At 37.7% G+C, this 14,062-nt stretch overlaps 1 protein-coding gene across 6 annotated transcripts in view; it reads right to left on the bottom strand.

The window, feature by feature from the left end:
- VMP1 (vacuole membrane protein 1) overlaps positions 1–14,062 on the bottom strand; it is a 123,092-nt gene that overhangs the window by 10,778 nt on the left and 98,252 nt on the right. For all 6 annotated transcript variants that reach the window (XM_003414579.4, XM_023553526.2, XM_064271310.1 and 3 more), the window contains one exon: positions 12,552–12,613. In XM_003414579.4, coding sequence (XP_003414627.1) covers positions 12,552–12,613 — 62 coding nt within the window. The remainder of the gene's footprint in view (positions 1–12,551; positions 12,614–14,062) is intronic.

Raw genomic sequence — 14,062 nt, 5'->3', positions numbered from 1 at the left:
CTCCTAAGGTAGACTGCTCTGGAGAAAGAGGGCTGGGTAGGTAGGGATTTATCATGCAATCTTTCTGAGGAAGCCAAAGGCCGTTATGGTCACTTATATTAATACCTACAGCCTTCAGGCCCTTAGAGATTAGAGAAAAAAATGAAAAAAGACAATAATTGTTAACCTTATTAAATCAAGAATAGGAAAAAATAAATAAACTGGTGCTAAATATAAAGTAATTTATATTTAACCTAAGTAAAATGTGCTCTAGTAATCTGAGTATGACTGCAATAAAAGTGTTAATATCATTCCCATTTAGCTGAATGGAGCATTTCAATCTTTGAAGCTGATAATATATGAAAAAACTGGAAATGGGTGAAATGTAATATCCCACCCAAATCAAGTTCCTTCACATTCCAAGATCTTGGAAGGGCGCCCTAACATAAAATAAATGCAGGATGAAGATTACGCGTCACCCTAAATAATCTAGGGTTTGTGCATATATACACAAATTTGAATTGATAGCCCCAGGCATCTTTTAAAATTCGTTGTGATTTAGCCTCAGGATTTGGGATTAAAACCTCTTGAATTTCATTCACATCTGTGCCCCTTTCAAACAATTAAAACCTCTTTTGTACTCAGGTTAGTTCATCATGTGCAGAGCGGTATTATAAACACATGACACCATCCGTTTTTTGGTGGCTGGGTAGGAGGAGGACCACTGCTTTATTAAGAAATGTCAAGTATATTGTTGCTAATGCCTTTCAGCATATTTCTACCAGAAGAGTCTTTCAAAAAAGTGTTCTCAATTGCTCCTGCTTTTGAACATTTGGAATTGTTTTCTGTAAGAATCAGAATGGAGGTAAGGCTTCCTTATAATTAGCAGCTACTCTTTGAAATATGCTATAATTACAGAGATGCCCTTGAAACAAAACCTTGTTTCAGAATGCAGACTTGGGCAGCAGGAGCCAAGTAGGTATTCATGTTAATAATGAGGCCAGAGTTAAACCAGGGTTCCATGATTGTCTGCCAAAACAAAAGCTCTGTTAAAAATCAGTAGATTTTTAACTATTTCAGTTATAGAATTGACGTCTTTTTATAGTGACAAACCTGTGGCTTGAAACCCACTGAGTTCTAAGAATAAATGAATCAGCACCAGGAACCCACAGACTCAAAAGTTGAGAATAAAGACGAGTCTGCTGAATTTTAAATTTAAGATGAGATGGTGCCAAAGTCCATCGGCCTTGAGATCACTGAAAGTGGCGTGATGGTGAAAAGACAAAAAAAGTGACACTACTGATTGCAATTTGATTTCCCCTAAGAATAATCCCATTATTCCACACAGTATTCAGGCAGAAAATCACTAAATCAAGAAGAAAAAAAAGTTATCGGTCTCTGTCCTTAATGAACTTAATCTTGAAGGGCGATGAGAGGAAAAAAATATGCATTTAAACCCACAGTACAGAAACGAGTAGTAACATGCAGTAACACCAGCTACACTAGATACAGCTTCACACAGGTGAACCACGAGTGGACAGGAAGAACTCATGGCGACTCCCCATCAGATTCACACAGCTCGTTTGGAACGCATTTTTCCCAATCTCCAGTTTCCAACAGATTATCTCACTGACTCTGATGGTGCTCTCTAAAGGTTTCTCTTCTCCACCTCAAACCTCCCAGAACTTTCACTCCAGTTTTCTCTTTCCACCTCTTACCTTCTTTAAGAATTCAACTTCTCGGTGTGCCTGGATTTCCCCATCCACGTAGTGATAGTACCTTACGAGTTTTGTTGTGGAGATTAAGTAAACATTTATGTAAAACATCTAGCCAGTGGGTACTGTTAATTTCCATCCCACATTTTTCCTTTTTTTTCCATTTGTATTTCCATCTTTAGTTTTTTACTAGTCTCTCCTTCCATCTAAAATACGCAGAGGTCTCCCTTATTAGTGAATGAATGGATTCGTTTAGGCAACAAATATTTACAGAACACTTAACGTGTGCCAGGCAAAGATCTTGACTCAACAATTCTATGTAATCAAACTTAATAGGGTTTTATTTTCATCACTCTACTGAAATGCTCCAATTGTGGTCAACAAAACTTCCTAATATGATGTCCATTTCTCATTCCTCATCATCTAACAGTCTAAGCACAGAGTTCCTGCTTTATTCTTTAACTATGCTGCCTCCCACTATCTATAACAAAAGATACAAGGGTTAAATGTCAAAAGAAAACATAAACTACTATGGACATGAAGAGGAAGGAGTTTTCTGCCTAAACTGCTGAAGAATGTTATAGTAAGGGTATATAACTGGGTCTCTGCAGTTAGGGTCCTATGCTTTTTCAGATAATACAAATGTTTGTGTTACAAACTTCCATAACTTTTTATGATTTTACAATGATCAAAGTCAAAGAAATCAAGTACATGAACCATTTTATATTTCAAAATAAAAGGATAGGCTTTCTTTCTGTAGAAGAAAAAGTCCAGGCCCACACAGCTCATTTTGACCACTTGCCATAGAGTCAGGAACAAGAAACTACTTTCAGATTCAAGCACTTAATTACTCACTGGTTAAAATGATCTCTCTTGCCACAGGCAAGCCCCAGTCTCTGAGGTCAAACGTCAAGTTAACTCAGAAATAGGAGACAGCAGAGAAGAGCATGGAACATTCTGTATCTGGTAAAAAGTCCCTGCTTCAGCCAACTCCATCCCCCAGCCCTTAAGTTCAATGATTGAGTTATGGAAACTTTCTTGTGTGGTAAAACTGGGGACTTTGTCTTCCAATAAGACCCTGGCAACCTGACAATGAGCCAATGTTCTGCATATGGTTTGTTTCGAGTCATATGCTTAATGTTATTTTCTGGGAATTCTCATCCTTTATTGGTAAGAATATGGGAACATGTTATTTTAATCATGATTTTAAAGTCAGATTTGGTTGTGCTCTTTAAGAAGTATGTCCAGGTTTCTCTCCATTTACATTCTCATTGGAGAAAGTCTAAAAATTAGTTTTAAATCTTCGTTTAAAAAAACCTTGCAAAAAATGCCTTTCTAGCTGTAAAGTACTCTGGTTCTTTGGTTCTATCCCTGGATTATTCCAAACAGGATACCAAAGAGTGAAAAACCTCCACTTCATGCCTACCCTCCTTTCTTTGAAAACTTCTTCTCTGTCCATCTGCTAAACATACAATAAACCAAAAGGTTTTTTTTTTTTTTCCCCTCAAGGTATTATCTGCATTCTAACCCCTCAGAATATACAACTGATTCCTTAGATCTGTTCAGATTTTCATATATAACTAACAGAGATCCCTTCCCTTAAACCTAGTGACAATGGCAATTACTTTCTAGAACTGTCTAAGAAACAAATTATTTTTATCTCAGTTTGGGAGAAGGGGAGCTATTTACCCTAAAAGCTACAGTAAATTTTGGGGGAGGGCCTGGGTTCTCTCTGGGACCTCAGTACTATCACGCAACGACATACTGTATAAAAATACAACACACCAAAGGCATACTTAGGGTATCATATTTAGCTGGGCCACACTATAGCAGTATGGAGGAGAGAAGAAGCCCTTTGGGACAGGGACATTTCCTCCAGTCATCAGCATAGCATTCGACTCTCCATATAATTAATACTAAACCTGGGCCACCAGCAATGCAACTATCAATAGTAACTCTTTTCCTGGCACCTGGGGAAAGAGAGCGGCCTGGCCTGGCCAATTGCAAGTGTATCTATGGTGTTTTTGCCCAAGTTTGGTGCCAGACAGAACTATGAGTTAGGTTATCTTGCTTATATCCAATTTTTCATTTATTCACCTTTTCCCTCTTCTGTGTTGCCCCTTTCACCATTCTCTTTCTTCTGCCTCACCTATCTTGCACTAAGGAATGCTCATAAAAGTCACTGCTCAAAACAGCAAAAAACGTGGCAACAACTCAAATGGATGAATAAATCATGGTATAATTACCCAGTGGAATAATATATAGCAATCAAAATGTATAGTGCGGTGACACACTACAATATTAACAAAATAAGTGAAAAGACCCAAAAGATTACATACAGTATATTTTTTAGAATAAAGTTAGCACAACTAAAATAAAAAATTATATACTTTTTAGAAATACATACAGAAGCAATAAAACCACAGAAGACAATCAAGAGAAAGATGAATATGGGGTTCAGATGATAACCTTGTATGAAGGGAGAAAGGTGGTTGGGATTTGGGGGAATATTATTTGATGTGGGTTACTGTCAAGATCCTGAATTTTTAGTGGATTACGGGTGCTTATAACGAAAAAAAAAAAAAAAAATTTTTTTTTTTTTTTAAGTCACGCTGGTCTTGTGGAAAGAGCATGGGGTTTAGAGTCATATAGATCTGGGTTTTGAATCCTAGCTTCACTGCATATTGGTTTTCAACTTTATTAAACAAGTTATTCATAACCTCTAAGCAGAGGTAGGAGCCCTGGTGGCACAGTGGTTAAGAGCTATGGCTGCTAACCGAAAGGTGGGCAGTTCGAATCCATCAGCTGCTCCTTGGAAACCCTATGGGCAGTTCTACTACGTACTATAGGGTCACTATGAGTCAGTATCTACTCGACAACAATGGGTTTTAAGCAAAGGTAAGCAAGTTATATATAACCTCTCTAAGCCTATTTCCTTATCAGTAAAATCAGGAAAAAATATCCATTATACAGGGCTCCAATTAGAAGAGGAGTAATAAATATATGCAAAGTGCCCACTATATTTGACAAAAATAGTATCCTCAAGAATTATTTGTATAATATTTGATAAAAGGCTTTGTCCTGGTTAAAGACATTTTACTGACCTGAGAGTATAGTAAAATGAGTATTTTGAGGAGAGGTGGCCCTTCTCTTAATCTTATCTGAGAGCACACAGAAGAAATACCTAGCAGTCAGTAGAAACTCTGGAAAATAAAACTTTGAGAAGACAGGCATTATCAAACTTGAGACAAAAGGCATTTAAAAATCCACATGCACTGGAATGTTAACTCTCTGATATGAGTGCCTTTCAACTAAACTGTAAAATATTTGGTTACAGGACAATTTCACATTATGACTGGAAGTTGGAAAGATTGTTAGTGGCCTCCTGAACTAAAGAAGAAATGCTACTTAAAGACAACTGGGAGCAGAAACTTGGAAACAAGCTTCAAGGGATTTCAGCATTCAGTACAATGCTTCTTGACTCAAAGGCGGCTCTCAATACATACTGTTTCAAAGTTTTCTGCCTTTGACAGGGTGAAGTCTTACCACTTTTCTATCGCCCATTTTAGTGGAAAATACTTGAATTTTCTTCTTTGATAGGTTTCCGCCTTACACAGGTTCGGCTTTCACAGGGTTTACTGTAATTTTATTTTTAATTTGAACTGTTGCTGATTTTTTTCTTGCTTGTCTTTTGAATTTTTTCTCTACCATGGCAACTCACCACTCCCTTATGGGTACAAAGTTTCAAATATTCTTCAAAACATTGTATTCCAAACTTCAGTAGTTTAGTTTGATAACTGCTATACCATTTAGCAGTTTTAATAGTGTGAATGGGAGAACTAACAATCAAGGGAGAATGTGTGTACAGCAAGTTACAGGCAGTGCTTTCAGTTCAACTCATCAATGGGTCTAGTGAGTTGATCTGACTGTTCTCCTTCCCTTTTCTGAAATAATTGCTAATCTATTATTATATGAATTCATAAATTTAGGTCTACTAAAAACTCCTTTTTGTTTAACTTAATCTTCAGTCTAGGTTTGGTGAGTCTTACATATTATTTGAACACTTTTATTTAAAAGCATTTTCTACTTCAAACATAGGAAAACAAATCATGTCCAGCTCAAATGGGGTATCTGATTAAAAGAGAATGTTATGACTGAGAAAGATTAAAAAGATACCATTTAGCACTTGATAGTAAAGAATTAATATTATCTGCCAAGTCTGATAATTTATATTGTTTAATATGTTATCTAGAAAAGAAGTTGATGAGGTAATGCCTATAGGTAGTGCTAGGGCTGTGCAATAGGAGTTAATAAGGGGAAGGAACTTGTTAGGTGCCGTCGAGTCAGTTCCGACTCACAGCAACCCTGTGTATGACAGAACAAAACACTGCTTGGTCTTGTGCCATTCTCACAAATGTTGCTACACTTGAGCCCATTGTTGCAGCCACTGTGTCAATTCATCTTCTTGAGGGTCTTCTTTTTTGCTGACCCTCTCCTTTACCAAGCATGATGTCCTTCTCCAGTGACTGATCCCTCCTGACAACATGTCCAAAGTTTGTGAGACATAGTCTCGCCACCCTTGCTTCTAAGAAGCATTCTGGTTGTACTTCTTCCAAGACAGATTTATTTGTTCTTTTGGCAGTCCATGGTATATTCAATGTTCTTCGCCAACACCACAATTCTAAGGCATCAATTCTTCTTTGGTCTTCCTTATTCATTGTCCAGGTTACGCATGCATATTAGGTGATTGAAAACACCATGGCTTCAGTCAGGCACACTTTAGTCCTCAAGGTGACATCTTTGCATTTCAATACTTTAAAGAGGTCTTTTGCAGCAGATTTTCCCAATGCAATGCGTCTTTTGATTTCTTGACTGCTGGCTCCTTGAGTACTGATTTGTAGATCCAAGTAAAATGAAATCCTTGACAACCTCAATCTTTTCTCTGTTTATCAAGATGTTGCTTATTGGTCTAGTTGTGAGGATTTTTGTTTTCTTTATGTTGAGGTATAACCCATACTGAAGGCTGTGGTCTTTGATCTTCATCAGTAAGTGCTTCATTTTCAGCAAGCAAGGTTGTGTTATCTGTATAACGCAGATTGTTAATAAACCTCCCTCCAATCCTGATACCCCATTCTTCTTCATACAGTCCAGCTTCTCAGATTATCTGCTCAGTATACAGACTGAATAGGTACGGTGAGAGGATACAACCCTGACGCACACCTTTCCTGGCTTTAAACCATGCAGTACCCCCTTTGTTCTGTTTCAACGACTGAAATAGGCTGTTCATCCATATCTTGAACAGTACCTGGCCCAATTTTTTTTTCCTTCTTTCTTCTTTCTCTCTTTTCAAGCCCATCCCTGCCTCCAAGGAAGATCCTGATGTCAGCTCCCCCAAATGGTTAAATGTTAACCAATGCTTCCTCTAGGACTGTGGAAAACAAGTGATATTGATCTAAAACTCAACTCAGTGCCGTCGAGTCGATTCTGACTCATAGCGACCCTATAGGACAGAGTAGAACTGCCCCATAGAGTTTCCAAGGAGCGCCTGGAGGATCGAACTGCCGACCCTTTGGTTAGCAGCCATAGCACTTAACCACTACGCCACCATCTAAGCCCATCCAATAAGACGAAGGATGGTGCCAGCCACCCCCTGAGCTGATGGAATAATGGCAGGAAAAGATCAACATGTTTGAGATATGACCACTGAAACCAAACAGAAGAGAGTGCACGTTCCACAGGTCCCTAAAACTTATGGCCCCTTTTGCCTTAAAAACCCGAGTTGACTTACTAGTCCAATAAGACAGACTACTTTAGGAGGAGATCATTCCCCTCTGTCTCCATATACAGGTATGTATAATAAAGCTCTTGCTACCCATCTCACCTGTCTCAAGAATTGGCTGTTTGTGGCAGGCAGCTCTAACTTGTGAAATTGCAGTAACACGACTGCCTCTTGAACCATGTACAGATTCCTCATGAGCACAATTAAATGTTCCGGAATTCCCATTCTTTGCAATGTTATCCATAAATTGTTATGATCCACACAGTCGAATGCCTTCGCATACTCAAAACACAGTTAAACATCCGTCTGGTATTCTCTGCTTTCAGCCAGCACCCATCCAACATCAGCAATGTATCCCTGGTTCCTCGTCTTCTTCATACTGCTGCAGATGCTTTTGAATGATCTTCAGCAAAATTTTGCTTTCATGTTGTATTAATGATATTGTTCGATAATTTCTATACTTGGTTGGATCACCTTTCTTAGGAATAGGCATGAATATGGATTTCTTCCTGTCGGTTGGCCAGGTAGCTCTCTTTCTTCCAAATTTTTTGGCATAGGTGAGCGAGCACTTCCAGTACTACATCTATTTGTTGAAATACCTCAACTGGTATTCTGTCAATTCCTGGAGCCTTGTTTTTCACCAATGCCTTCAGTGAACCTTGAACTTCTTCCTTCAGTACCATCGGTTCCTGATCATGTGTTACCTCCTGAAATGGCCAGATGTTGACCAATTCTTTTTGGTATAGTGACTGTGTATTCCTTCCATCTTCTTTTTATGCTTCCTGTGTTGTTTAATATTTTCCCCCTGGAATTCTTCAGCATTGCAACTCGAGGCTTGAATTTTTTCTTCAGTTCTTTGGCTTGGGAAATGCTGAGCACGCTTTTCCCTTTTGGCTTTCCATCTCCAGGTCTTTGCACGTCTCATCATAATACTTTACTTTGTCTTCTTGAGCCGCCCTTTGAAATCTTCTGTTCAGCTCTTTTACTTCATCATTTTTTCCTTTCCCTTTAGCTACTCGACATTCAAGAGCAAGTTTCAGAGTCTCTTCTCACATCCATTTAGGTCTTTTCTTTCTCTCCTGTCTTTTTAATGACCTCTTGCTTTCTTCAAGGATGATGTCCTCGATGTCATTGCACAACTCCTCTGGTCTTTGGTCATTAGTGTTCAATGTGTCAAATCTATTCTTGAGATGGTCTCTAAATTCAGGTGGGATATACTCAAGGTCGTACTTTGGCTCTCGTGGACTTGTTCTAATTTTCTTCAGTTTCAACTTGAACTTGCCTAAGAGTAATTGATGGTCTGATCTGCATTCGGCCCGTGGCCTTGTTCTGACTGATTGATATTGAGCTTTTCCATCATCCCTTTCCACAAATGTAATCAGTGTGATTCCTGTGTATTCCATCTAGTGAGGTCCAGGTGTATAGTCACCATTTATTTTGGTGAAAAAAGGTATTTGCAATTAAGAAGTCATTGGTCTTGCAAAATTCAATCATTCGATGTCCAGCATTGTTTGTCACCGAGGCCACATTTTCCAACTACTGATCCTTCTTTGTTTCCAACTTTTGTATTCCAATCACCAGTAATTACCAGTGCATCCTGATTGCATGCTGGATCAATTTCAGACTGCAGAAGTTGGTAAAAATCTTCAGTTTCTTCATCTTTGGCCTTAGTGGCTGGTACATAAATTTGAATAATAGTCGTATTAACTGGTCTTCCTTGTAGGCATATGAGTATTATCCTATCACTGATAGCACTGTACTTCAGGATAGATCGTGTTCTTTTTGATGATAACTGCAACGCCATTCCTCTTCAAATTGTTGTTGCTGGGATAGTAGGCCATATGATTTTCCGATTCAAAATGACCACTTTTGATGATTTCCAATTTCCCTAGAGTCATACTTTGTACATTCCAGGTTCCAATTATTAATGGATGTTTGCAGCTGTTTCTTCTCATTTTGAGTTGTGCCACGTCAGCAAATGAAGGTCCTGGAACCTGGACTCCATCTACATCATTAAGGTCAACTTTACTTTGAGGAGGCAGCTCTTCCCCAGTTGTATTTTCAGTGCCTCCCAACCTGACAGGCTCATCTTTGGCACTATATCAGACAACATTTTGCTGCTATTCGTAAGGTTTTCACTAGGTAATTCTTTTCAGAAGTAGACCACCGCGTCCTTCTTCCTAGTCTGTCTTAGTCTGGAAGCTCAACTGAAACCTATCTGCCATGGGTGACCCTGCTGGTATTTGAATACTGGTGGCATGGCTTTCAGCATCACAGGAACACACAAGACCCCACAGTATGACAAACTGACAGGCAGATGTAAGCAGTGCTGGGGCTATGCAATAGGAGTTAATAAAAGGAAGGAACTACCAATTAAAAAAAAAAAAAAAAGAAATTCTAACTTAACTATGGCCTAAGCATACAGGCACTTTTGTTTCTATTTATTGTAGATAAATAATATAACTTCTTAGAAACTCCAAAGGCTGGGGAAAGAGAAGAAGCTGGGCTATACAAATGATTTCCTAATTTTTATTGGCCAGATCTTTATTTGGTCATTTATTCCAAAGGATGTGTTCACTTATTCAGCAGATTATTTATTGAGCACCTGCTATGTGTCAGTCATGATGCCAGATGCTGTGAACATAACAGTGAACAAAAATAGATGTGGTCCCTATTGTTAAGAAGCTTACAGTTAGTGGTGGAAAGACAATAATCATACACCCACAGACATAAACATAAAAACACAACTGTAAATGCATGGAGTATGTGCATTAGGTCCCTGGTACATGCAAAAGCAGCATTGGGCCTTGTTATGAAAGGCTTTCTGAGGATACAATAGCTGAAATCTAAAGGACCTTACATAAACTAGTTGTTCTCAAGGGGGAGAGGGATTCCCCCACTCCAGGAGATATCTGCCAGTGTCTGAATACATAATTGACTCTCACAACTGGGGAGGTACTATTGGCATCTAATGGGTAGAAAACAGGGATGATACTACATATCTTACAATGCACAGGGCAACTCCCCACAAGACAGAATTATTTGGCCTAAAATGTCTGTAGTGCCAAGGTTGAGAAATCCTGTTCCAGGCAAAGGGAAAAGCATGAGCAAAGATCAGTGGTGGGAGATTCAAAACATGGTCAAAGTGTTTAGAGCCAGACCGTACAGGGCCTTCTAGATCATGTTAAGGAGTTCTGGTTTTATCTTAGGAATGATGGGAAACAATAGAAGGTTTTCAAGAAGAGGAAGAGCTGGTTGATGAGGACACTGTGGTGACACGCTTAGATTAAAATTTCAAAAAGGTTACTATGATTGTTCTAAGAGGGATCAGGTTGGAGGGGAGTGAAGCTGGATGTGGGTGGATGAGTTGGGTAGCTAGGTGATATAGCTTTGTAGAAACTCCCAAAGGCTAGAAAAACAGAAGGTAGTAGCAGTAATGACGTAGACATAGCCAAAAAAACCCCCTCTGTTTATAAATGTTCATTACGGAGAAAGGAAAAGGGAAGAATGCACAGTGCTACATGCACTGCCATTCCACCAATGTTGTGGTTTGTGTAGTAGCTAGCTATGTGTCCTTTATTCAGAGTTCTCTCTCAAGGTGGAGCAATAATCTCTAAGAACAGATGCCTTCCTTGTATTAAAAAAGTGGCAAGAATATTCCTTCCTCTTCTTTGAATGTCACACACAGTAGCTTATAAAGCACTTCATTTGTAAGGATTCAGGAAGCAAATTATTTCAGTCTTATTTTGGTACACCCCTGTCTTCCAATGATTTTGAGGCAAATTGTATTCAATAAATAAGCTGGAAAACAGCTTTAAAAAAATAATCCCAAACTGGAGTAATTAAATTTTAATGCACAAGTTATGATCCACATTTACAATCAGCAGCTTAGGAAGCAATGAAGCCAATGGCTGGCTCCACTTAGTACATTCTCAAGAGTATGTTTTTCAGTTGTGAATCTAAAGCCTAAATAGAAAAAATTATTATTATAAACTATTTTATTGCAAGATATCATATATAGAAAAGAATGAGTATAATAGTTAATGTATGGTTTAAAGAAGAAGAATAAAACCAATACCCATGAATTCACCACCAAATGGCAATTTTTTAAATAGCAAAAAATTTTCAGTTTTGTTCTACAAGCTCTTTTAAGAAGATAAAGATCCAGGTGAAAATTAAACAAAGGGCATCTCAACATTTTTCACCATTGGGTAAGTATACTACCTAAATGAAAAGTAAACCTCTCTTCTCGAAACTTAGAATAGGAGTATCATATGTGAAAGATTAAAAAAACAAAAGTAAAAAAAATGGTTTATTTCAATTTAATAACTGACACTTTTCACACTCCAGTTGAAAGTTAATTTGATTAACCAAACAAAATGGGTCTTTTCTTTACTGTTTTATCAAAGTAAACTCCACACTTTGTTGACATTACCATTTAAAACATATGCTAAAACTGGTCTTATTCACTTCTTAAAACTAAACAGTGGAAAATAAAAGCTTTGAATAGTTTAGCCTTTTAAAATGGACTAATTTTCTCTCGTAAAACATTGGGTTCATAACTGACATAAAAAAATTTTGGTAATATTATACCACCTTATCATCCCATCCCAAGATATTTGTACATTATGTAATATTTCATTAAATATTAAAATTTAAAGTAAGATTTATATTTAAATCAAATGCAAATATGTACCTGGCATCCAATTTTGGTCAACAGTCACAGCATTGTACTTAAGCAACATTAAACTATAATGATACACATGTCTTTTAAAGAAAGAAAATTTCTTAATTTCTTTGAAGGAGCTACAGATTCAAACCTCAAAGGTTCTTTTAAATCAAGAATTATACGGTTTGATACATGTTCGGCTTAAAATTACACAGGGATAACCCGAGCTTCATCCTTCCCTGCTACAGAGCAAGAAGGAACTTCTTCAACTTAACTAATAACAAGGGAAAAGATTTTTGCTTTTCAAGAAATAAAAAGCTATCGTGAAAATTTATTACGGTTCAGTCTTCACATTTCTTCCTATTCAAACAGTGATATTATATTATTAGTCCTTTAAAGAATTACTCACCCTATGAAAGCCACCATCTGCTCCACTATGTGTTTGCTGAATGTTACTATAACGAAGATTTTCTGTAAGAAGGAAAACCCCAGTTAAAATAAATGTTATACATTAGCAATTCTATAAACAGTCAAAAAAAGTGATGTCTTACCTTGGAAACCCTATGGGGAAGTTCTACTCTGTCCTATAGGGCTGCTATGAGTTGGAATCGACTAGACAGTAATAGATTTGTTTTCGGTTTTTTTTTGGAACTCTATCACAATTTTAAAACATTATTAAAGCATAAAATAAAATGCATTATTTGAGTCATAGATGCTACCTACTTTTGTATTTTAACCCTTCGGCAACACGTGGGATGTAAAGTATACCAACCACTTTTTATACCTCTGGAGTTCTTTGGGAAGGAGGTAGCCCAATTTTAATGTTTTTAGCCTCAAAGTGGGAACCTTTTGAAATGCGTGCAACTCAAGACCCCTGAGTTGGAGCCTCATTTTGTGTAGATTGAGTGTTGTCTTAGGTAATGCCTCCTGAATGTGTAAATTTTTTAACCTTTTGACGGGTTTGCCTTTATTTCTGTGAGAAAAGCCTCCTTATCAAGTTTCCCAGTTATTATGTTCTCTTGAGAATGTACTTATCATGAGAATAAGCTATTCTTAGTCTTCATTCAGTAACAGTGGCTATTTTCTCCACAACGCCACTCACTGCTTGCAGGTATTACTGGCTCCCTGCTTTTTTAGCTTCTGAACAGTAAATAATGCCTTTGCAATAAGGAATAATGTATTGCAGTGGTAGTTTCCAACTCCTATAAGTTGTTCCTATCTGGCATTTAATCTTAGGACCCAGTCATTGCTTCCATGTGTAGCAGGTGGAATGCACCACTGCGAGCAGTTCTGCAGTATTCCAGGACAGCTGTTTCTGCTTCTTAGCTGTTACTACTGCTTTCTTTAAAATGAAAAAAAAAAATAAACCTGCTGCCATCCAGTCGATTCCAACTCACGGCGGCCCTACAGGACAGAGTAGAACTGCCGCATAGGGTTTCCAAGGAGTGCCTGGTGGGTTTGAACTGCCAGCCTTGTGGCTTAGCAGCCGTTTCTCTTAACCACTGTGCCGCCAGGGTTTCTGAAAAATAAACTGTAGTGGTAATTTTCCTGAGATTCAAATTCCTTTAGTTTTATTTATTTAGCCTGTAAATACTGCTTCTGTAGTAATGAAGAATGCATTGTAGCGGTACTTTTTCTGAGATAAAAAAAATCCCTTGGTTCTCCTTTTTTGAATTGTTTAAGTACTGCTTTTGCAGTAAGAAAAAATGCGTTGTACCATGTCTTAAAAATTTTCATGAAAAAACAATAAAAGGTTAAGAAGAAGGAAACTTGAATAAAATGTATGTGCAGTCATTGTCAAGTGCCTTCATGTTCTGCAAATTTTCAAGAACAAAAAAAAACCCAACTATTTTATCATTGACTCATATTGGCAGGATTTACTATGTCTAGGGTCTGCTGGAACATATGTGATCCCAGATA

The sequence above is a fragment of the Loxodonta africana genome, chromosome 18, assembly GCF_030014295.1.
Source record: "Loxodonta africana isolate mLoxAfr1 chromosome 18, mLoxAfr1.hap2, whole genome shotgun sequence".
In the NCBI taxonomy this organism is placed as follows: domain Eukaryota; kingdom Metazoa; phylum Chordata; class Mammalia; order Proboscidea; family Elephantidae; genus Loxodonta; species Loxodonta africana.
The sequence above is the reverse complement of the archived record's forward strand: the minus strand, read 5'-3'. Positions and strand labels throughout refer to the sequence as shown.